This window comes from Musca vetustissima, unplaced genomic scaffold (assembly GCF_032173495.1).
Source record: "Musca vetustissima isolate MV318-11 ecotype Yass unplaced genomic scaffold, APGP_CSIRO_Mvet_v1 utg2910, whole genome shotgun sequence".
NCBI classification, from domain to species: Eukaryota; Metazoa; Arthropoda; class Insecta; order Diptera; family Muscidae; genus Musca; species Musca vetustissima.
Window position 1 is genome coordinate 77,806 of NW_026885361.1, and position 25,233 is coordinate 103,038.

The 25,233-nt window shown below is 33.7% G+C and overlaps 5 protein-coding genes across 5 annotated transcripts in view; 3 read left to right on the forward strand and 2 right to left on the reverse strand.

The window, feature by feature from the left end:
* The window catches only part of LOC133332628 (small ribosomal subunit protein eS25), a 56,079-nt gene extending 39,891 nt beyond the window's left edge, over window positions 1–16,188 (reverse strand). The window contains exon 1 of the mRNA XM_061541017.1: window positions 16,183–16,188. The gene's annotated coding sequence lies outside the window, so the exon portion shown is untranslated. The remainder of the gene's footprint in view (window positions 1–16,182) is intronic.
* LOC133332605 (zinc finger protein Xfin-like) lies at window positions 734–2,633 on the forward strand. Its single transcript, XM_061540988.1, has 3 exons — window positions 734–865; window positions 930–1,945; window positions 2,147–2,633. The coding sequence occupies exons 1-3, from the start codon at window positions 734–736 to the stop codon at window positions 2,631–2,633; spliced, it is 1,635 nt and encodes a 544-aa protein (XP_061396972.1).
* Window positions 2,650–3,681, reverse strand: LOC133332606 (adenosine deaminase-like protein). The gene has a single exon (XM_061540989.1). The coding sequence runs from the start codon at window positions 3,679–3,681 to the stop codon at window positions 2,650–2,652; it is 1,032 nt and encodes a 343-aa protein (XP_061396973.1).
* LOC133332632 (probable cleavage and polyadenylation specificity factor subunit 2) lies at window positions 4,862–7,326 on the forward strand. Its single transcript, XM_061541020.1, has 4 exons — window positions 4,862–5,016; window positions 5,083–6,006; window positions 6,078–6,789; window positions 6,850–7,326. Exons 1-4 carry the CDS (start codon window positions 4,868–4,870, stop codon window positions 7,324–7,326), a joined length of 2,262 nt encoding a protein of 753 aa, XP_061397004.1. The 5' UTR covers window positions 4,862–4,867.
* Window positions 16,189–16,577: 389 nt separating the features above from the next.
* Window positions 16,578–21,575, forward strand: LOC133332607 (E3 ubiquitin-protein ligase Godzilla). Its single transcript, XM_061540990.1, has 8 exons — window positions 16,578–16,697; window positions 16,777–16,949; window positions 19,329–19,426; window positions 19,500–19,693; window positions 19,762–19,954; window positions 20,023–20,295; window positions 20,954–21,080; window positions 21,140–21,575. The coding sequence occupies exons 1-8, from the start codon at window positions 16,578–16,580 to the stop codon at window positions 21,573–21,575; spliced, it is 1,614 nt and encodes a 537-aa protein (XP_061396974.1).
* The last annotated feature ends 3,658 nt before the right edge of the window (window positions 21,576–25,233 follow it).

Here is a 25,233-nt window from a genome sequence, read left to right on the forward strand (position 1 = left end):
AAATTAAAAAACAAACCTAATACTGATGGCAAAGAAGAAGAATAACAAGAATAAGAATAAAAAACATACACTACAACAAATATATATATACAAACAAAAAACAACACAAACTATATAATAATTATTATTACTTAAGACAGTTTAATTGAAATCATAAAACAAAACAAAAAAAGGAAAAATATATACACAAACAAATACGTGTCAACACTCTGTTGTAAATGCTTTTTTATAATAAAAACAAATAAAATGTATTAATAAAAACATAAACAAACAAAAAATAATCTATTATATACATATATGTATTATTGACGACAAATAAACGGTACTTGTATATTTATAAACAAAATGTAATTTAATTATCAGCATTAATATAAAATGCGTTTAAATTTGTTTTTTCCGATCCCTTTTTTTAACGACGATTTAATAATAAGGGAAATTTGCACCAAAGGAAGACTTCAGAACCCTTAGATTTTACTGTGGTCTCTATATAGGCCAATTGGCCTGTGGTCTTGCTACAAATTATAAATATGGAGTAAACAGACAGACCTATTGATATTTGTTAAGAAATTGGCTATTCACTGCAAAATGATAACTCGGCAATGGATAGCATCATTACTCGCGTCTTGTATTGTTCCGTTCATTTCCATTTAGTGAATTCGCTTTTTGAACTCATCTCAGGAAAATATAAATAAATACAAAAAATATTAAATATTAAGAAAAATAATTTATAATTATGCTTAGCATAAATGAATTAACATGCAGAGTTTGTCTGCAAGAACAACAAATATTAATTAATGTCTTCGATGAGTTAGAAGATCTGGAAACTAGTCTTAGCGCTCTGCTAGAAAAATGTGGTGGCATTCAGGTGGGTGTTGTTTTCTATTTTAGTTTATTCGAAACAAGTTCCGACTTCACTGCCTCTAATTTAGATTACAGACAATGATATATTTCCAAAATATCTGTGTGAAGAATGTACCCGAGAGCTGCTAATTGCAGCAAAATTTCGTGATAAATGTGCCAAATCAAAAGAAGTTTATGATGACCTTTTACAAGAGGGCAATGTTGTCGTTCCTAACCTCAGCGATGCTGAAGAGGATGAAAGCAATAATAAAGATCAGCAGATCATTGAGTACTCCATGAATGCAAATGATTATTCTACAATTGAGACTGAACACCCTGAATCGAATATGGCCAATGATAATTTACTTTCTTTGATAGAAAATAATGCACATGATGATGATAATGTGGAGGAGTTGGAAAATACCAACATTATTGAAGAGGAAGTCGTCATGGATGTTGTCCAATTTCCACCAAATTGTAATTCAGAGGATATTGTCCAAGAAATAATAGAAAATAATGATGAAACTGTGTTGGCTACCACTACCGCCTTTGATGATACCAATGAAATTGTGGTCGAAGAAGATTCTTCCCTTATAAACTATGAAGCAACATCAAATGATTTTCAAGTACACATAGATCTTTCGAATAGTGCATTCATCAAATCAATGCCCATCAAAGTGAAAAAGCAAAAATCCTATAAATGTGATATTTGTGGAGCGGCCTTCGTCCAATCCATTAATTTGCGAAAACATCTGCAAAAGACACATGCCCTTACACAATGTTATGCCTGTACGATATGTGATCATTGGTTTTCTTCGGAAATCGAATTATTAAAACATGCCAAAGATTGTAAGGAATTAAGTTCGGATGGTGATGATGTTGCCGCCTCCGTTGACGAGACAAAAAAGAAAAAAGTATTAAACACAAATTATAACAATGAGTCCATAGAAAATCATCGAAGATGTGTTTATTGTGAGCGTGTTTTTCAAACACCCTTTGCTCTAAGAATGCATCTGAGAACCCACACAGGAGAAAGGCCTTTTCAATGTCAATATTGTGAAAAGTCATTCAAGACCCAATCATCTTTGAATTATCATGTTAAAAGGTAAGCAGCAATTATATTATTCGACGGAAATTTGAGTTATGCATGTCTGGCAGCCTATGCCTATGGTCCCTATACATGCCAATTGGTCTTGAAAAAAATATGTGGTCTCTATACAGACCACTTGGTTTTTATGAACTTGTATTCTCTATACATTCTGTCCCAAATATATGCCTAAACATTATAATTGCTTTACATTTTCAGACACACCGGCCAGCCCGATTTCGCTTGCTCTGTTTGTGGAAAATCTTTCTATGAAAAAGGTAACTTGGATGTTCACATGCTAACACATACCGGAGAAAGGCCACACTCGTGTACCGTATGCCAAAGAAAATTTACTCGTGTATTTCTCTTGGAATTACATATGAGAACGCATACGGGAGAGAAACCATATCCATGTAACTTTTGTGATAAAAGTTTTCGGCAACGATCCGATTGGAAGAATCATTTAACCACCCACACTGGTATCAAACAACATAAATGTAGTTTTTGTAATAAAAGTTATATGAAACGGGCATCACTGGTACATCATATGCGTAAGCATTCCATTCTGCAAATCGATTCGGATAATTTGATGGATGAACACGAACAGCATTCATCATCCGGCGATTGCGCGGCTGAAATCAATAGTTTCGATGATATCATAGAAAACGAAGAAGATGAAGATTTTCAAATAAACGAAGTAACTTAAAAAAACCAAAAATTTGTTATTTATTTTTCGCAAAAAATCGGTCAATTTGTTGACGTAAATCTAGCTTCTCAGTGTTATCACAGAAGGCAGCATCTATGGCATTTATACACAAATCACAGATATCATTTTTATCTAATGAAAATACCCTGGCTGCTATGGCAAATTCTTGGCTTAAGGTACTATCAAAAACCCCGCAATCGTCGGTACAAATGACTGTCTTTATACCATTATCGCGGAGTGTTTTAAAATGATGTGCCTCGTAGTGTTTGACAGTTCCACATTTGACATTGCTTGTCAAACAACATTCAACGGTAATTTGTTGTCTTTTACACTGCTCCATCTGTTGTGGTACGCTTAGGTATGTGCCATGACCACATCTTTCAAAATTGAAATCTAACATCTGCTGGGTCTCCTTCTCATTCTCTATTTCCGCACAATGTAAGGCCAATTTCAAATCGGAAGCCTTGACCTTTTCCAAGAGATGCATGAAATCATTGAAATTACCTTTTGCCGGATTACCACTTAAATCCATACCCTTGATAATATTGGGGTAATTTTTCTTCATATACATCGTCAAGTTGACAATATCCGTTGCAGCCTCAATAACCTGAGAACGATCAATGGATACCAATAGCTTAACTAATATTCCGGGATAACGCCCTTTGGCCTCTTCTATTGCATTCAATATGGTTTCCAAATATTCCTTACGTGTCATATGTTCATTGTGCTTAGGAGTTGTTCTCAACTCCAAATAAACGACATTATCCCGGGCAAAGTCTCGTATCACCAAATGTGTGGCCAATTGAAGACCCTTCTTGGTTGAGGTTAATTCATGCATAAATGCAAACTTTTGAAAACATTTGGATAATTTATCCGCATCCATTTCTTCGGGAAATGCTGTAAACTCTTGTATCCGCCCTAGGAAATCTGCACTGTTTTCTCCGTATAGCTGCATACCCAATTCTTGAATTGATTCCATTTTCAGTGATCCATTTAGATGAGCATGTAACTCAATTTTAGGAAGTTTTTCGAAAAATGTACTATCCATCGTGAATAGGGGAATATATATTTAGGGATAGTTGTAAAGAAATATGTTTGTAGCTCAAAGCGATCCTCAAACTCAATAAAAGAACGATATGCCGGTAGGTTGGTCACCACTGTGTCGCATTGAGCAAGGTCAATAAAGATCGAAAAAAGTATTAGTGTTCTGAAAAAATATTTCCATTCAATCGTACCGAAAAATAACGTCATAATTGGTCTGTTCCCGTACTGCAAGAATCTACTATTTTTTACTACGAAAACAATTTTTTTCTTTATGATATCGAAAAAAATAGTAAAAACTCGTACATTCTTGCAGTACAGGAACAGTCCAAATATATCCTGAAATTCCTCTAGTTCTATTCTATTTTATCTGAACGTATTGATATCTACATTCAAACACATTATTTTCATTTAATTTCTGTTTTTTGTCTATTATCATTGAACTATTACACTGTGCGACACGAACATTTTTCAGGGTTTCTAATGTACCAATTTTGTTTAGTTGGAGTCCCTGGACCACGAAAATACCTTTGGTTTTTCTGAATCACTTCAAAAATTAATTTTATAACGGTAAATATAGAGAAAAACGTGGTTTCATGGATTTTCCATTTGAAACTTGAATAACTTATTTCCTTTATAACGAAGAGTACAATTTTTCCTTTCAAACATGATATATATTTGGTTAATCGGTGGAGGATTGGCCGAGTTACAGCGGCTGAAATGTGAAAAAAACGCATAAAATGACAAAATTTATTTTTCTTCGGACTGTACGATGAAATTATGATATCAAGCCATATAAGTTTTATTATATTACGGGGAAGAAAATTAAATTAGCTTTCGAAAATGATAAAAATCAAAAAAATCGGTTAAAAAATTAATGACTTATACACATTTTTGTATTGATTCTATGCATATACTCTAAAGGAAGTAATTCGTTCGAATTGTTTCGTTTCGAATTTTACACAAACTGGCTGTAAGTCTGCAAGTATTTAAAGGAAAATCGAAAGTCGACTTTGCGATCAATTTCGACTTTTTGATTTTTCAATACAAAAATTCGATTAGTCGAAAGTCGATTTACTTATCCCTAGTCGAAAGCCGCATACATTTGTTTACCTTTTTTCCACAATTGTTCATTACAAATTTAATAAATTTTTAATGAATTAAAGCCAAAAATTTAATACACAACAAACAAAATGACCTCTATTATTAAACTGCATACTGTTTCGGGGGCTATGGATGAGACACCACCATGTTATATCCTACAAATAGATGAAGTCAAAATTATGCTCGATTGTGGCTGGGATGAAAAGTTTGATGCAAATTTTATCAAAGAAGTCAAGAGGTAAGGAGGAAGGTAACTTGGAAAAATAAAAAAATATAATTTTGTTTTGCTTTTTCGTTTTTACAGACATGTCCATAGCATAGATGCTGTGCTGCTGTCCCATCCGGATGTTTATCATTTGGGCGCTCTACCCTATCTGGTGGGTAAATTGGGCTTGAATTGTCCCATTTATGCCACCATACCTGTACATAAAATGGGTCAGATGTTTATGTATGATTTGTATATGTCCCACTTCAATATGTATGATTTTGATTTGTTTTCCTTGGATGATGTGGATGCGGCTTTCGATAAAATTATCCAATTGAAATATAATCAAACTGTGTCGTTGAAGGGAAAAGCATATGGAATTGCAATAACGCCACTGCCTGCCGGACACATGATTGGTGGTACTATATGGAAAATCCTTAAAGTTGGCGAAGAAGATATTGTCTATGCCACGGATTTCAATCACAAAAAGGAACGCCATCTTAATGGTTGTGAATTGGAGCGACTGCAGAGACCCTCATTGCTGATAACAGATGCATTTAATGCCCTCTATCAGCAGGCACGGCGTAGAGCCAGAGATGAAAAACTTATGACCAACATTTTGCAGACTTTGCGCGGTAATGGAAATGTTTTGATAGCTGTTGATACGGCGGGACGGGTTTTAGAATTGGCCCATATGTTAGATCAATTGTGGAAAAATAAAGAATCCGGCCTAATGGCATACACATTGGCTTTATTGAATAATTTCTCGTATAATGTGATTGAATTTGCCAAATCGCAGATTGAATGGATGAGTGATAAGCTGATGAAGACGTTTGAGGGGGCACGTAATAATCCCTTTCAGTTCAAGCATATGCAATTGTGTCATAATTTGGCGGAGCTTGCTCTGCTGCCAGGACCAAAGGTGGTGTTGGCCAGCGAACCCGATATGGAAAGTGGTTATACACGAGAGTTGTTTGTACAGTGGGCTGGAAATCCAAATAATAGCATTATTTTTACATCACGGTAAGGGAGCTATAAAAAACAACATAATTCTTAAATTTATTTTCTAATAACTTCACGTTTTTAAATTTCAGTACATCTCAGGGTACACTGGCCATGGATTTGGTCGACAACCACACACCTGGCCGCAAAATAGAATTGGATATACGACGTAGAGTTGAATTAGAGGGCGCTGAACTTGAAGAGTATTTACGCATCCAAGGCGAAAAGGTCAATCGTCTGATTGTCAAACAAGATGTCGATGAGGAGAGCAGTTCCGACTCGGATGATGATATTGAAATGAGTATAATAACAGGAAAACATGATATTGTTATAAGGCCAGAGGGTAAACAACACACGGGATTCTTTAAGTCGAACAAACGCCACCATGTCATGTTTCCATTCCACGAAGAGAAAATCAAATGTGACGAATATGGTGAAATAATCAATTTGGATGATTATCGCATTGCTGATGTGGCCTACGATGTAAATATGGAAGATGCGAATAAGGAGAATGTTAAAAAAGAAGATATAAAAGGTGAAAAATCCACGACAGATGATGATGTCCAATTACTGGAGAAGCCAACGAAATGTATTGTCCAGCGTAAAACGATAGAGATAAATGCCCAAATACAACGTATAGATTTTGAGGGGCGATCGGATGGGGAATCAATGCTGAAAATATTGTCACAATTGCGGCCGCGACGTGTTATTGTGGTGCATGGCATTGAAGAAGCCACCATGGCTGTGGCCCGGCACTGTGAGCAGAATATTGGTGCTAGGGTATTTGCACCACACAAGGGAGAAGTAAGAAAATGATTTAACATTTTATATTAATTTTTTTGTAATGTATATTATATTTTGTAGACCGTGGATGTTACCACCGAAATCCACATCTATCAAGTCCGCCTTACCGAGGGCCTTGTAGCTCAATTGCAATTCCAAAAAGGCAAAGATGCTGAAGTGGCATGGATTGATGCTCGCATTGGTATGCGCACCCAGGCCATTGATGCTCCCGCCACAACTAATCAAAACTCGGAAACAGATAATGATGTTACCGAAACAACAGCGGAAGAAAGAACTCTCACCCTCGAATCATTGGAAACCGATGAAATTCCCGTACACAATTCCGTTCTAATTAATGAATTGAAATTATCCGACTTCAAACAGGTGCTAATGCGTAATAATATTAATTCGGAATTTTCTGGTGGTGTACTGTGGTGTTGTAATGGCTCCTTGGCATTGCGGCGCATTGACACCGGCAAGGTGACAATGGAAGGTTGTCTATCGGAGGAATATTATAAAATACGTGAATTGTTATATGAACAATATGCTATTGTGTAATATATGTTGGTGTGTCTACTGTTCGGGAAACAAATTTGCTTGTTTTACTGAGAAATTAAGTGGGAAATTAATTACATTTTTGAGAAGTCAAATATGTTGGAAAAAACTTTAATTAATTGTAATTCAAAGCCTTCGGTTAAAAAAGACACCCTATTGGCCTTTAAGAACCTCTCGAAAACTGATTTAAAATTCAGCGCCTTTTGTCCTTTAAGAACCTCTTGAAAACTGATTTAAAATTCAACGCCTTTTGGCCTTTAAGAACCTCTTGAAAACTGATTTAAAATTCAACGCCTTTTGACTTCTAAGAACCTCTCGAAAACTGATTTAAAATTCAACGCCTTTTGGCCTTTAAGAACCTCTTGAAAACTGATTTAAAATTCAGCGCCTTTTGTCCTTTAAGAACCTCTCGAAAACTGCTTTAAAAATCCATGCGTATTGGCCTTTAAGAACCTCTCGAAAACTGCTTTAAAATTCAACGCCTTTTGGCCTTTAAGAACCTTTTGAAAACTGATTTAAAATTCAACGCCTTTTGACTTCTAAGAACCTCTCGAAAACTGCTTTAAAAATCCACGCGTATTGGCCTTTAAGAACCTCTCGAAAACTGCTTTAAAATTCAACGCCTTTTGGCCTTTAAGAACCTCTCGAAAACTGTTTTAAAAATCCACGCCTATTGGCCTTGTACAATCTCTGGAAAACTGCTTTAAAAATCCACGCATATTGGCCTTCTAGAACCTTTCGAAAAGTGCTTTAAAAATCCACGCGTATTGACCATCTAGAACCTCTAGAAAATTCTTTTAGAAATCCACGCCTATTGCCCTTCTAGAACCTCTAGAAAACTCTTTTAGAAATCCACGCCTATTGCCCTTCTAGAACCTCTTAAAAATTTCTTTAAAATTCCACGCCTATTGGCTTGCTAAAACCTCTTCAAAACTGATTTAAAGATCCACGCCTATTGGCCTTCAACAACCTCTCGAAAACGGCTTTAAAAAGCCACGCCTATAGGCCTATAGGCTTTAAAATTAAACGACTTTTGGCCTTCTAGAACCTCTCGAAAACTGCTTTAAAAAGCCACGCTTTCTAGGAACTCTTGAAATGACGTTCGAGAACTTTTCAAAAAATTCACGCCTATGGGCCTTCTAGATATATTTATCGGAGACCCAGAATGTATGAATATAAGCTTGCCATATCCGCCTTTTTGTCTGCTGATATCACGACTGAGCTCGAAATATTTACCGCTTTTTGATATAGCGGTGTTGCATATAAAGGTAATCTAAACGCGCTCTAAGGTGACGTACACGATATGGAATTGACATTTTAAATCGAGTGGATTTAGTGGTCTAAACGCGCTCTTAAAGTGGTTTTACAAACCCGCGTTTTTCTTACACTAATCATGTTGACAGCACTGTTCTATTAGGATTAGGGATATGTAGTTAAAGACTATAATTAAATTTTTATATATTATTCTAGCGACAAACCCTAAAACTTGCACTATTATAATTTCCTACAACTGAAATTTATGAGAAAAATAAAATCAATATGTCTATCCTTCTCTCTCTCTCTCTCTCTCTCTCCGAGCAGACTGTCAAACATGTGAAATTGACATTTCGATTAGTATTTTCCCATTGATAAGTTGCTGCAATCGATTAGTCAAACGTCGACCTACACAACCCTAAATTCAATTAGAATATTTTTTTCTGGTGTGTAAAGTGAATCTGGAGAGAATTACAAATAAAATTTACAGCAAAATTGTGAAGATTTCAATGGATAAAATGTGTGTGCTTAATCAGGAAACAATAATTATTTAGCATTAAAAGCTAAATTTATTTGTTGCAAGAAGTGGAAGGTAGCGAAACGAGAAAGGATTTTCTAAAGTTTGGGGTCGTAATTGAACGCAATTGAAACGAGAAACGGCCGACCGACAGACGACGACAACGACAGCGATGGAAGACAAAAGACCCTAGAAAAAAATAAAAAAGAAAAAAAACACATACGAAATAAAAACAAGCAAAAGCAAAGAAGAATTAACAAAATAGAAAGAAATAGAAAAGAAAAACAATTTCACGATTTTCAAAAAAAGAAGAAAAGAAAAACAAAATTGTGATTTATTGTTAGTGTGAAAAGTGGCGAAAAAATTGGAAACAAAAACAAATTCATTACAACATATTGGCTAGTCGTCGACCCAGCTCTCCTGCAAAATTTACATCTAAAACGGGGGATTAGTTCAGCAGTCATGTAAGTGAAATTTGTTATTATCTATCGATCGCAAGAAGTAAATATGAACAACAGCAGCAAAAACAAAAAAATAATAAACATAATCAAATTTCAGTTTCACCACCACCCCCACCTTTTGTTGTTATTTTTTTTTTCTTTCGATAAACATGTTTGCCCCCCACATTTTCTTAACTCTCGTTTGCCTATATTCACTTTATTTATGCAGCAGTACACAAAACAATAGAAGAAGAAGATGAATAGCAGCAGATGAATGGCAGAACAGAGCAGGCAGCGCAGCTGATTTTGATTAAGAACAAAACCGAAAAAAGAAAACAATACGACGAATATGAATGAAAATAAGTTTTGTTTTCTTAATATGAGCTAAGCTCGCTAGCCTGCTCGATTTTTTTTCCTTGGCGTTTATTTTTTTATAGTGCCTTAATAGGGTATAATTTTACCTAGGCTCCCACCTCGATGCGTCAAATAATTTCAAGGTCTGGGTTGAATGTGTTCATGATTGTGTGCAATTACATACTAGTGACCTTTAATTGTCCCCCATGTTTTATTTGTGGTCAGTAGCAGCAGCATCATTATCCACACAACAGGTATTATCCTTTTTGTGGGGAATTATTTCTTTTTTAAATATGTTATATTTAACTTTATATAGTTTCAGGTTCAATGAGGTGCGGATAAAGATTTAAAAGGACTTAATTCCGAAATTTGAGGCGTACCTTTATATGATGGCTACCTCAGTGGAAAAATAGCCTAGCCATATCTTTAAAATCAATTTATTTACAGAATGTGGGTTATACTTAAAAGCAGGACCGAACCAGGCCTACTAGACACAAAAACACAAATTTTCGAAAAAGAACTTATATGTCCGATTTAAGTAGTGTACACAGATCTGTAGCTTTCCAAATTTCTGCCGCCTCTAGTAGCGCTGCTTTGAAAGCTATCATAAATCGTTTACCCCTTCAATTTACTGACTCAATTTCAAGCAGCCAGAAGTGCAGTGAGGATGAAAGATGGAGAAACGTGGAGGATCTCACACTATGGACATGCAAAGCTTCAAAATCAATCAGGTCGTTTATTTCTATAAGCAGCTCTTGTTTTCGTTGTTTTCTCTCAGCAAGAAAGAGATGCAAATAACTTTGGGAATCATAACAGGTCACTACAGGATTAGATATCTTACTTCTAAGTTGGAAATCAATGTGGTGGATTACTGCCGTCTGTGCAAGGACGAAAGAGAGATGAAATCAACTCCCTGATTTTTTTTTTCTATAAAAAATACCTCTTTGGGAATTGGTTCGATTTTTTTCTATAAAAAATGACCTTTGTGGAAATTGAGGTCTGATTTTTTTCTTTTGAAAAAACGACAGTGGGAAATGAGGTCGGATTTTTTGTACTTGAATTTTTTCCGACTTCAATTCCAACTGCGGTATTTTTTCCAGTAGAAAAAATCCGACCTCAGTTCACAATGAGTTATTTTTTTTTCTATAGAAAAGACGACCTTTTGGAAACTGATGTCGGATTTTTTTTCTTTCGAGAAAAAAAATACCTCAGTGTGAAATGAGGTAGAATTTTTTTTTCTACAGAAAAAATACCTCAGTAAGAATGAGGTCGAATTTTTTGAAGGCAATTTACTGACTCTCCCCACATCAGAGAAAACTGGACGGGTGGACTACTTCCTCTGGACGATAGGGGTTTTCTGTGATGAATTTTCTATCAAAATGTCATACAAACCAGGCAATTTGTAGCGTCTTTCAAGAAGAGATTCTAGCAATTATAAAGCAGTGGAATTAGTTTAAGAGAATTGGTTCAACGAACTAGGACTGGTGACTGTATATGTTGACAGCCATAACCCTTATATAAATAAAAATCACAGACCTTTCGCTCGTCTATAGAGACTCCGTTCAGCTTCTCTATAAAGACTCCTATTCGATCATCTGTTTTCTGCTTTCCGCTCGTCTATAGAGATTCTCATCCGTTCGTCTGTATCATTTAACAATATTAATTTTTATTTTTTTAATAAGACAACAAATCATTTTCCTACCATTTAAAAAAAATGGAAATGAATTTAAAATTCAATCCAAAGAAATTAGGAAATTACTGCCAGCTGAATGAATGATGAACTGTATGTCTGCCACTACCTTAAAGTTCATGCAATGACCTTTTCGTATGACTGAATTTGTTGGCCGCCTTAAAAACCACAATGTAATAAAAAAATATTTTTTTTTAAAACATTATTGTATGTCGTTTTTGACTGCAGTATTTGTGAGTTTGACCTTGACCTTCCAAACAAGTGGAGGACACTTAGTGTTTTTAGGGACTCATTTCATTCTCAATCATTATACCCTCAGACTTATGGCTAATGAGGGAGGGTATATACACGTTGATATGGTGAAAATGTGCCTTATCTAAATATTGGTTTTGGACCCCAAGTTTCTTTGCAACAAATCCCTTTCAGAAAATTTGTAGTCGATTTAGACATGTCCGTCTGTCTGGCTGGTGCGCACGAAGGGAATAATCGATTTCATCAAAACTTTGCACATGTTAATATTTCTTCCATACATATTTTAAGTTCGAAGATGGGGAATATCGGCCCACTCCTTCTGGTACCTTCCAAACAAAATGTTCAAAATTGTGCTAAAAATCAATTTTATAATAACATGAAAATGAACTATCCGATTTTAAGGAAACTTTGTACAATCTTAACCAAGCCTACATCAAGTTTGAAGATGGAACACATTGGCCCACTCCTTCTAGTACCTCCCCTACAAAGGGTCAACATTTTCAATATTTATAAATTCAACATCAGGCGAATGGAATGTCCGATTTGAATCAAACTTTGCATAGCGTATTTTCTTTATCAAGCCTAGATCAAGTTTGAAGTTTGGATCCATTGATCCACTGCTTCTGATACCTCCCCCCACAAAGGATAAAAATTTTAATAATTAAAAATTCAATATCAGGCGAATGGAATGTCCAATTTGAAGCAAACTTTTTGTACAACCTATTATCCTTAACGAGCCTAGATCAACTCCATTGGTCCACTCCTTCTGATACCTCCACCACAAAGGGTCAACATTTTCAATATTTATAAATTCAATATCAGGCGAATCGAATGACCGATTTGAACATAACTTGGAACAACCTAATATCTTAACCAAGCCTAGAGGCTTGAAAGAAAAAAGTGTTCAAAGGTGCCCCCCTCTCCCCTATATACCGAATATACAGTCATGTAGTCGGTCACTTTTCCCCTTTTTATTGATTTTTTGGCAGTGTTTTTCTTGATGAAACCTCCTTATAGGGAATTTTTGTACCTAGATCTCCATTTTTGTATAGTCTCAAAAATATTTGGTGCATGTTTTTATCAAAATATGCCACTACGCCCTTAACAAACGTGCAATTCTTGTCTGTCACATTATGCAGCTATGTGTTGTTGTTGCTGGATATTCATTTCCCCTTGCATAATATTGAATTTGAAATTAAAACAAAGCTTTAACAATTTATAATAATTTATTTCTAAATTCACTTTCATAGAATTAGAAAAACACAACAAAGTATCAACAACAGGCATGTGCATGCATGCATGTGTGTAAGAATGTTTTATTTAACAACAAAAAATGCATTTTGTTGTTTGTGCCATTGGAAGTGAGTCACTCACTCACTCCTCGACTTCACTACAGTCGATTTTTATTATTATTATTTACTATTGACTTAATGCGTACTATAATTTATTTTATTTTATTTTGTTGTTGTTGTTTTGCTTTTTTAAAAAATCATTTGTGTGTTTGCCCTTAACTTTTATTGGGACTTTCTTTTCGTCGATGTTTCCTCTTTCCTCGTTTTTTTTTGTTGGCCGAACAGTTTCCGTTTATGGCTGCATGGCTTAAGAATGAAAATGTTTTTTTTATTTATGTATTGTTTGTTAATCAAGGTGGGGTTCGGATCTGGATGGATGGATTGTTTATAAATAACAAACCTTAAAATTCAGATCTCATTTTTATTGTTATTAAAAATATTTTTTTTTTAATTCTTCTGCTCTCCCTTGCTCTCTGTGATTTCGCTTTTGTTTATTTAATTTGTTTTTTATTTTATTTATTTTTGTCACCAAATCATCATTGTGTTCAATCATCTAAAATAAGGCAATGTGTTATTGAACTCAAAACAAAAACAACAAGTGGACATCGAACAACTTACTTCTACTATCTTCTGCTGCTGATGATTATGATATTGGGTTGGGTAGTCGTCATACTCTTCTTCACATTTTAGTGATCATGTTTTTGTTTGTTTGTCTGGCTGTCTGGATATATATATATATATATAAATCTGTTAAGCAGCAAATAACAAAGACAACAATAAAATGGGGGGAGTATACCGTGAAGATATATATATATATATATATTTAATAAAAGAAAATGTTTACAGATATTGAAGATTAGCCTGCGAGTGCATTTCAAACAAAGGCGACCTTACCAACGATTTTTATAAGGGCTGCCGTAAATTACTATTCTTAATCAGTATCAGTTATTTTGGAATTTCATAAAAATTTGACATTGATATCTTATCAGTAGATAGACCTGGCCTGACGGGGGGTATATCCTCATATACAAATATTATCATGTGTAATTAATGGGAATATTCATGGTGGACAATTTCTTTGCAGGAGAAGAAGTACATTTTTTTTTAAATTATTTGAAATATGAAAGAAGGTGTGGACCAATGGGTCCCATCTTCGGACTTGATCTAGGCTTAGTAAAGATAATAGGTTATTGAGCCCCCAATGAGCCCCATCTTTTTACCTGATTTTGTCTAGGTGAGTATAACAGACTGTGCAAAATTTGGTTCAAATCATACATTCCATTCGCCTGATATTGGTTTTACAAACATTGAAAATGTTGACCAATTGTGGGGGAGGTGCCAGAATGAATGGACCAATGGGTCCCATCTTTGAATTTGATCTAGGGATGGTAAAGATAATAGGTTTTCATCCACCTGATATTGGACTTATAAATATTGAAAATGTTGACCCTTTGTGGAGGAGGTACCAGAAACAGTGGACCGATGGGTAGTATCTTTGGATCTGATCTAGGCTAGGTAAAGGTAACAGACTGTGCAAAATTTGGTTCAAATCGGACATATTGCATGCATAAATATTGAAAATTTCGACCCTATGTGAATGTGTTACCAGAAGGAGTGGACCAATGGGTATCATCTTTAAGATATACAAAATTTGGTTCAAATAGGAGAGTCCGTTCGCATGATATTATAAAAGTAAATTTGTAGCACAACTTTGACCATTTTTGTTGGTAGTGGTACCAGAAGGAGTGGATCGATATTTCCCATTTTTGAACATAAACTATGTTTTTAAGAAATACTGCTACAACAACAACACTGGGGTGTTAGGCGTGCCCATCAGTGTTTTGCGGTTTGCATTCAGGGTCCCAACTGTATAAGAACGGAGCCTTGTTGCTACCTGGGCGTCTCAACAAGTTTTTTTAAGGATTAGTTGCCGAATCCTTATCATGGTCAGGGGCTATACCATGGCCAACCTCAAACCCTTACAAAATCGTTCTTCTAGGGAGCCGAATTCTAAAACCCCCGCCCTTCTAAAAATTATGAAAGCAATGTATGTGATTTTTTGACTGATGCTGGTGTGACTACCTTGGCATCCTCAGTCTCAGAATTTAACCAACCGCCATTGGACCTTTCTTTTGTCTCATCCCCCGTTACTTTCGACTTTCGTAGCTATTCTCGTGACTCCTCCAAATCAAGGTGACTCCCCTCAGATGATGAGTAGGGACGTAAACCTTGCCGAGGAATAGGATCCTAATTCCATCTCTACGGCCTGTAGTGAAGTCTCGCGATTTCTGAGGCTGTTGGCCGTCAAAGTCGATACTGACGGTTGGTTGCTTGTGGACAGCTATCTGAAAGACCTCTTCTATGCCAATGAAGTTAACCGACGGAACGTACACAAAGGAACGACGGAACGTACAATCGACTTTGAACAAAGGGGGTTAAAGTTCTTAACTGCCGCACTAAGTAGTCTGCGGACTTCCTTAAGAAGGGAATATCAGCATTTCTACTGATAATGGGTTTAAAAATATTGAACATTTTGACCAAATGTGGGGTCTTGGATACGTCAAAAAATATTTTTAATGATGGTTTATTGGGTCCCTGAACAACATTTTGTGAAAATTTTTCGTTTTTTGGATCTTCAAAATCAAATTTAGAATTTTCGGGGTTCAAAAAATTCACTATATTGGATTTTAAAATAAAAAACAATATTCTTTAAATAATTCATGACACTGCTGAGTATTCGAAACAGATTTTACAAAATCCAAATTTCTCTTCTCTCTGTTGTTGTTCGTTGAAAAAAAAAATATATTTTATGGAATTCATTATAAATTTAATTAAACATTAATTAATATAAAAAAATAACTCAACATTTTATTTAATGTGTGTATTTTTTTATTCATTCCAGATACATTACAAACCATTGTGAGTACTACATGGGCATACAAATGCAACTTGTAAATAGGGAATTTGTTATCCAAACTCATCAGCAACAAGATCAGCAGCAGCATCAGCAACAACAGCCGACAGAACAGCAACATCAGGCACACCAGCTACGAGAACGACAACAAATATTTGATCCACTTTAAAAGATTTCTTTGTTTGTAGGGGGCCAAAAAAAGAACAATCAAACGCATAAAAAAACAACAACAACAACAAGAAAACAATAACTGCAAACAACAACAAAAATTCAACGATATCATTGACGACGCCGCAGCAGCAGCGACAAACGTCAAAGGAGAAGAAAAAGAAACACACACGGCGGTGTAGGAGAACAAGTTACTGCTATTAATAATACAGGCAAGATCCATCCATCCAACACGCTTTCGTGTTTGCCATCTATTAAAAAGTTGTTGGTTGTTGTCTGTATGTTATTAAAAATAAATGATATTAAATGCATTAGAAAATTTAAATTTAGAAATAAACAGAATTCTTGTGTTCTCTTCTTCTAGGCTTTAAAGATGGAGCCCTCAAAATGTACCCGTTTAGTTACACCACTACTAATTGCCTGCACATGTATTTTAAGTCCTTTGCTGGAAGTTGATGCCCATATATTGGTGTATCGACGCATAACCAATCAGGTTCTTGTAAATTTCTTATTTAACACAATAATACAAAAATGATCATGTTATGCTAATGCTGATTTCTTTCCTTATCCAGCTAATTGAAGAATACAATGATATGCCAGCCCAGTTTGGTCCTAGTCTAACATCTAGCGGTATTAAGGTATTTGCTGTGCCAGCCGAACCCAATGATGCTTGTGGGAAAATAGCAAAACCCCCACATATGGCCGGCTATCCCAGTAATGCAAAATTTGCAGCTATAATACAAAGGTAGGTTTTCTTTTGAAATTTTGTAATCAACGAGAAATGTTTACACCTTTTTTGACATTAATTGTAATCCAATTAATTTTGTTTAATTTTATTTTCTTCAAATATGCCGATTGTGTTTAGTAATCAAAGGTACTCTTAAAACAAGAAGGATTTTTTCTTATTATATCTTTTACACATAATTCAATTTAGCTTATTCTTCTTTTTAATTTTTGGTTCAAAATTTTGCCATCAAAAATTCTCATTTCAAAAAAATACAGATTTAGAATTGTACTTATCCTAAAGGCCATTGAAATAATAATCTTAATTCATTAATATGAATGGCAATATTCTTAAATAAATTAATTCTTAATTAATTAATTTTTTTTCTGAATGTCCTTCAGAAATATTTCCACAAATTCCACATTTTAACTATTTAAAAAATAAAACATTCTTAAAAATCCTCGTCTAAAACTAAAAAATGGTTGTAGTCTTTTAATGTAGCCTTAAAATCTTCGCCTTGAAAGTTGGTATGAAATTCCATACTTTGAGGCCCTTTAAAATTGTTTTAAAAACAAAAGTCCATAACCCAAAGGTTTGGCGAATTTTATTTAATTCTGAAAATTTGTAAAAATTGCGAAAACATTTTAAAATTGTCAAATAAAATCTGTCAGAAAAATTGTAAAAATCTATAATTTTAGGTCCTTAAAAATCCACCTTTCGGTGTCATTTAAAATTGTCGTAGACACATTTTTAAAATACCAGTTTTGAAGCTTTCAATCATTGTAGACCTCATCTATAAAAAAAACATAACCCAAAGGTTTGGCGAATTTTATTTTTCTATTAAAAAAATTGTCCCAAGGGTCTGGCGAATTTTTTTCTATAGAAAAAAACTTGACCCAAGGGTCTGCGCGAATTTTTTTCTATAGAAAAAAACTTGACCCAAGGGTCTGGCGAATTTTTTTCTATAGAAAAAAACTTGACCCAAGGGTCTGGCGAATTTTTTTCTATAGAAAAAAACTTGACCCAAGGGTCTGGCGAATTTTTTTCTATAGAAAAAAACTTGACCCAAGGGTCTTGCGAATTTTTTCTTAGAAAAAACTTGACCCAATGGTCTTGCGATTTTTTTCTTAGAAAAAACTTGACCCAAGGGTCTTGCGAATTTTTTCTTAGAAAAAACATGACCCAGGGGTCAGGCGAATTTTTTTCTATAAAAAAAACATGACCCAAGGGCCTCGCGATTTTGTTTTGCTATAGAAAAAAACTTGACCCAAATGCCTTGCAATTTTTTTCTATAGAAAAAGTGTGGCGATTTATTTTTCTATAGAAAAAACTTGACCCAAGGATCTGGCGATTTTTTTTTGCTATAGAAAAAAAACTTGACCCAAGGATTTGGCGATTTTTTTTGCTATAGAAAAAAACTTGACCCAAGTGTCTGGCGAATTTTTTTTTCTATAGAAAAAAACTTGACCCAAGGGTCTGGCGATTTTTTTTCTATAGAAAAAAAACCCAAGGGTCTGGCGATTTTTTTTTATAAAAAAAAAACTTGACCCAAGGGTCTGCCGATTTTTTTTCTACAGAAAACCTTGACATAATGCATTTTGTTTAAAGAAAAAAGTCTTGATCACGTGGTCTGGCGATTTTTTTTAAGAATCAATGGGTGATTCTCCTTTAATTATTTCAAATAAATTGTTTAAACCCAAATTTACAGCTCTGGATGTTCTTTTAAAAAATTATTTCAAATATTCCGCTTATAGCCCTTAAAAATTAGGAAAAAACTCATACTTCCTTGAAGCCTCCTAAAAGTATTAAAAAAATCAAGCTTCCAGTATGTTAAGACTTCCAAACAATATTGTTAAAAAATCACCGTCTATTATACTTGAAGCTCTCCAAAAATATTCCATAAAAATTCACGCTGTACAAAAATTCGATTTTAGCACTTAAAGTCCTTCTAAGTCCTTGAAGCATATATTTTCAAAAATAATTGATATGATTGTCCTTGAAAAATATTTAAAAAATAGACGGCTACGTTTCTAATGGGTTTGAAAAGTATTTTTTAAAAATGTGGTTCTAATACTGTGATAGTCTTTAAAAATTGTGCTTTTTTTAATACACTTGAGGTTTTTATTGTGTTAATAATAGTTAAAAATTAAAAAAATCACGTTTATAATGTCCTTAGATATTTTAAAATAGGTTGTTCTCTTAGGAAACCCTTTATTTGTCTTATACAATAATATCTATATTAATCAATATCATTAATATCAATATTAAATTGTCATATACATTCATTAAATATATTTATTGTTAGCTTAGTAAATTTCCTATTTTAATTTTCATTTATTTATGCTTTTTATCAATTATATATTTTTTTATTTAATAATTTCCTTCTCAATTTCATTACAGAGGTGGTGTGGACTGTACATTTGAATTGAAGGTACGCAATGCTCAGGCGGCAGCATTCGATGCTGTGGTTATCTACAACAATATGAGTGATGATTTGGGTTAGTATTCAATTCAAATTGGAATAGAAATTCTCAAATTAATAACAACTCAAAAATCATTATTTTATTATAGAACACATGTCAGCACAAAATTCCAGTGGTATTATGATACCAGCGGTATTTGTGGGCCACACAACCGGAATGAATTTGAAATCATTCTTTACACCCGAAATTGTTTTAGTCATAAATGATGAGCTGCCTTTTAATATTAATACCCAATTGATTTTACCATTTTCCATATTAATTGGTTTATGTTTTCTGGTGATGGTAAGTAAACCACACCTCTATTTTTTTTTGTATTTGAATTAATGCTAAATTTAAATATTCTTCTTTAGATCTTCTACATGATCTACAAATGCATACGTGAAGAAAGACGTTTGAGACGTTATCGTTTGCCCAAACGTATGCTGAAGAAGTTGCCGATAATCAAATTTACGAAAAATAGCAACATAGCCTATGACACCTGTGTCATTTGTATAGAAACCTTTGCCGAGGGCGATAAACTGAGAGTGTTGCCATGCAAACATCGTAAGCTAATTTGGGCACGTAACATAATTTGGATCAATAAATAATAATTTGTTTTGGTTTTTTTGCAGCCTATCACAGTGATTGCATTGACGTTTGGCTAACCGAAAATAAACGCGAATGCCCAATTTGTAAGCGTAAGGTTTTTACGAAAGGCGAAGCCCGATCACAACGGAATCGACAGTCTTCATTGGATAGTATAGTCGATACTGATGATGATACAGCGCCATTGTTACAACAATCATCGCAGAGTTCATTGACAACAACAATGTCATCGAATAATTCAACACGGCATGGTACATTTCAGCGTGGTGCAGCCGATGTTACATCGGATGATGAAAATAGTAAGTTCGGGATTAAAAACCAAGGACCAACGATTTTTTTTTTATAGAAAAAAACTTGACCAGATTCCAACGATTTTTTTTCTATAGAAAAAACTCCACACAAGGGTCTGGCGATTTTTTTTATAGAAAAAAATGCACCCTAGGGTCTGTCGATTTTTTTTTTTATAGAAAAAATAGACCCAAGGGTCTGGCGAATTTTTTTTTTTATAGAAAAAACTGGACCCAAGGTGCCAACGAATTTTTTCTATAAAAAAACTTGACCCAAAGTTCCAACGAATTTTTTCTATTTTTTCTATAGAATTTTTTTTTTCTATAGAAAAAACTCGACAGGGGTCTGGCGATTTTTTTTCTATAGCAAAAAACTTGACCCAAGGGTCTGGCGATTTTTTTTCTATAGCAAAAAACTTGACCCAAGGGTCTGGCGATTTTTTTTCTATAGCAAAAAACTTGACCCAAGGGTCTGGCGATTTTTTCTATAGAAAAAAACTTGACCCAAGGGTATGGCGATCTTTTTTCTATGGAAAAAACTTGGACCCATGGCTCTAACGATTTTTTCCCTATGGAAGAAACTTCTTAGAATTTATTCTTTAAAGTCAAATTTGAGCTTGGGGCCTTGAAAATTTTATTTTAATAATTCGTCTTTATTCTTTTGTTGCAGTGCTATCGTCTACCCCTACTCGCCGCATCAATCCCTTTGACCGTTCTCCAAATTTACCACCACATTTGGCGGCCCAACTTAACAATGACGGCTCCAGAAGTTTCTTTTGGTCTTTGCCGGTATTCAGGTAACTTTTATTGTTGAAATATAATTTTAAAATTAATAAAATATGTATTTTCCGCCTAGATGGTTAAGACGTCAACCAACCACAATTAGTGTGGCAGCACCACCTTATCAAGAGGACATATTAAGTGATGTTATAGCTGGTGAACCAAGGGCGACAAATTCCACCACCATGGCCACCAGTGTACCCACACATTCATCCAATAATGTTCTAAATCCGAATTTAAGTGGTTCATTTAAGGACGAGGAAGATGATGAGCCGCCATTACAGTGTATATATGAACCTGCATCGAACGTGATCACATCCAATCCCATACAGCAACCTGCTGCTGGTGGTGGGTTAGATAATAATCCACAACAACAGCCTATTGTGACAAATGAAACAGATTCGGTGTTTATACAGACCCCGACACAAGGTGGCATTGCGGTGGCTGCATTGCCCAGGGATGGCAATGACCCCCCTATCCATGCAAATAGTAATAATGCTAGGTTTTGGTAATGTGTGAGTGTGTGGCCCTTGGTAGGGGAACATTAAATTTGGATTCTTTTAGTTTGTTATAAAGAAGGGGATGAGGAGGCAGTAGGCAATGACCTCAACCCAGCAGGGAGCTTAAGCTTAAATATTGAATGCAAAACATTTTAGTCATGTCTGTTTTGTTTTCTTCTTTTTATTTTATTTTTATTTTCCACGTTTGCAATTTGCCATGGCTTCCCGAGTTTAAAAAAAGAGAAAAAACTAAACTATTTGTTTTTATTCCTTCCTCTTCTTTATTCAAGACAAAAAAGAAACCCTTATTAAAAAACAAACCAGAATAAATATTGTGATTTATATAAAACCGTTGTATTGGTTTAAATTTTTGAAAACATAAAATTAAATTAATTAATGAAAAATAGCTTACCTACCCAAAAAAAAAAGAAAATGTTAAGAAACAAATTATAAACAAACAAGAAAAAACGAAAACTATAATTGTAAGCCTGTCTATGATCTTTATTAAGGTTAGAATTCAAAGTAAGTGAAATAATTTTCCAAATCGATATACAGCTTAGATGTGAGGGGACATTGATTTTCAATGTAGTTGAAAAAAATTTAGAAATTCCATTGAAAAATACTGTCATGAAATCCAAAAATCAATTTCCATCCCTCATTACTCTGTGTATTAAAAAAAACTATTTTGAATATAGTTATAGCTAGGATAAACATTTACATTTTCAAATTATAACATAATCTTAATTTTTTTTGATTTTCTTTTATTTTTGCCTTTTTCCAACTGTATATGCAATATCGAAAAAAACCAACCAAACCTATCCAACAATCGGAATAAGAAAAAAATACTAATATTAGTATAAATATTTTATAAATCATTCGTTTCATTGTTTTTATTATTATTTTTTTTTGTTTTATTTTTGTTATATTTTATTTAAACCTTTTTTGGTATTACTTTTGAACAAGAACTATTTTTTTATCAACAACTCATTGCAATTGTCATAGTACCAAAAAAACAACCTAAACAAGAATCTGTTTTACAATTTTTTTTGAAAGGAAAAGATTTTAAAACATTTCGTTTACTTTGTAAAATATTTTTTTTATAAATTTCCATTATTTTTTTTATTTTTTTACTCACACCCATTGATTGGCAAATATATGTGTTTATTATTATTCTTTTTTAACCAAGTACCTTTATTATTAATTATATTATAATATAAAAAAGAAAATATTTTTTATTATTATTATTACTATTGTTAATAAGTCCTTGTATATGTATATTAAAGATGAAAGAATTAAAAAAATACGAATAAAACGAAAAACTTGAATTATATTTGTTATTAAAAAAAAAAAAACATTTTATTATACACCAGCAAACATAACCCCAAAACATATATACATATATATTATTTCTTTTTAGTTTTAATTACAGAACTTCATATAAACAAAAATCAAAATCAATAAAGATTTTTAGTCATATTTTTAAAAAAAGACAAATTACAACATGTTTGGACTTTGGTCTGTCAATGAAAAAATCCTTTATTTTTGTTCTTTAGGGAGATCGGCTATCCATGCGGTGATTGATTGATTAGGATGCTAGCAGAATCTTTAGCTCTAGCGTAGTTTGCAGATATCGTTCGGAATGACCGATGACCTTTGTTCGTCGTTATAAAAGTTCAAATAATTTGGAAAAAAAAACTAATTTTTATAAAAACCTAAGAATTATAGCGTTTGCCTAAGGTTATTCTACAGAAAAATGTTGTTTTTATATAGAAAAAAAAATCGGCAGACCCTTGTGAAAAAACAAAGTTTTTTTTATAAAAACCTAAGAATTGTAGGGTTTGCCTAAGGTTATTCTACAGAAAAATATTGTTTTTATATAGAAAAAAAAAAACCGGCAGACCCTTGTGTCCAAGTTTTTTATATAGAAAAAAATCGCCAGACCCTTGGGTCCATGTTTTTTCTATAAAAAAAAAAATCGCCAGACCCTTGGGTCCATGTTTTTTCTATAGAAAAAAAATCGCCAGACCCTTGGGTCCATGTTTTTTCTATAGAAAAAAAATCGCCAGACCCTTGGGTCCATGTTTTTTCTATAGAAAAAAAAATCGCCAGACCATTGGGTCCATGTTTTTTCTATAGAAAAAAAAAATCGCCAGACCATTGGGTACATGTTTTTTCTATAAAAACAAATCGGAAAATAAAACGTCAAATCCGCAGGTCTAAATTATTTTCTATAGAATAAAATTCTCACTGTCACAGGTCTAAGTTTTTACTATAGAAAGAAATCGCCAAAACTACACGTCTTTGTTTTTTCTATACAAAAACACCTGAAAGTCTTCTTTTTTTTATAGAAACCAGTAAAAAAAATGTCAGCCTATGGTTTACGGAAGTCTACCGAATTATACACAATTTTGTTGTCAAAGGTTGACCACCTGTGTATAGGGGCCAGATGAGGTTGCCCTGTAGAGTTATCGTGTATACCAACCACCTAACCATACGATCAGATGGACATTTGTCTGAAACGGATTTGATCCAAAGAAACATGGAATATATCCCCTCGGAAGACCTCAGGTCTTCTTTTTCTTCATAAAAAAAAATTCGGAAGAAAAAGGTCTTTTTTTTTTTCTATAGAAAAAAATTCGGAAGACCTCAGGTCTTCTTTTTTTCTATAGAAAAAAATTCGGAAGACCTCAGGTCTTCTTTTTTTCTATAGAAAAAAATTCGGAAGACCTCAGGTCTTCTTTTTTTCTATAGAAAAAAATTCGGAAGACCTCAGGTCTTCTTTTTTTCTATAGAAAAAAATTCGGAAGACCTCAGGTCTTCTTTTTTTCTATAGAAAAAAATTCGGAAGACCTCAGGTCTTTTTTTTTCTATAGAAAAAAATTCGGAAGACCTCAGGTCTTTTTTTTCTATAGAAAAAAATTCGGAAGACCTCTATAGAAAAAAATTCGGAAGACCACAGGTCTTTTTTTTTTCTATAGAAAAAAATTCGGAAGACCACAGGTCTTTTTTTCTATAGAAAAAAATTCGGAAGACCACAGGTCTTCTTTTTTTCTATAGAAAAAAATTCGGAAGACCTCAGGTCTTCTTTTTTTTCTATAGAAAAAAATTCGGAAGACCTCAGGTCTTCTTTTTTTCTATAGAAAAAAATTCGGAAGACCTCAGGTCTTCTTTTTTTCTATAGAAAAAAATTCGGAAGACCTCAGGTCTTCTTTTTTTCTATAGAAAAAAATTCGGAAGACCTCAGGTCTTCTTTTTTTCTATAGAAAAAAATTCGGAAGACCTCAGGTCTTCTTTTTTTCTATAGAAAAAAATTCGGAAGACCTCAGGTCTTCTTTTTTTCTATAGAAAAAAATTCGGAAGACCTCAGGTCTTCTTTTTTTCTATAGAAAAAAATTCGGAAGACCTCAGGTCTTCTTTTTTTCTATAGAAAAAAATTTGGAAGACCTCAGGTCTTCTTTTTTTCTATAGAAAAAAATTTGGAAGACCTCAGGTCTTCTTTTTTTCTATAGAAAAAAATTCGGAAGACCTCAGGTCTTCTTTTTTTCTATAGAAAAAAATTCGGAAGACCTCAGGTCTTCTTTTTTTCTATAGAAAAAAAATTCGGAAGACCTCAGGTCTTCTTTTTTTTCTATAGAAAAAAATTCAGAAGACATCAGGTCTTCTTTTTTTT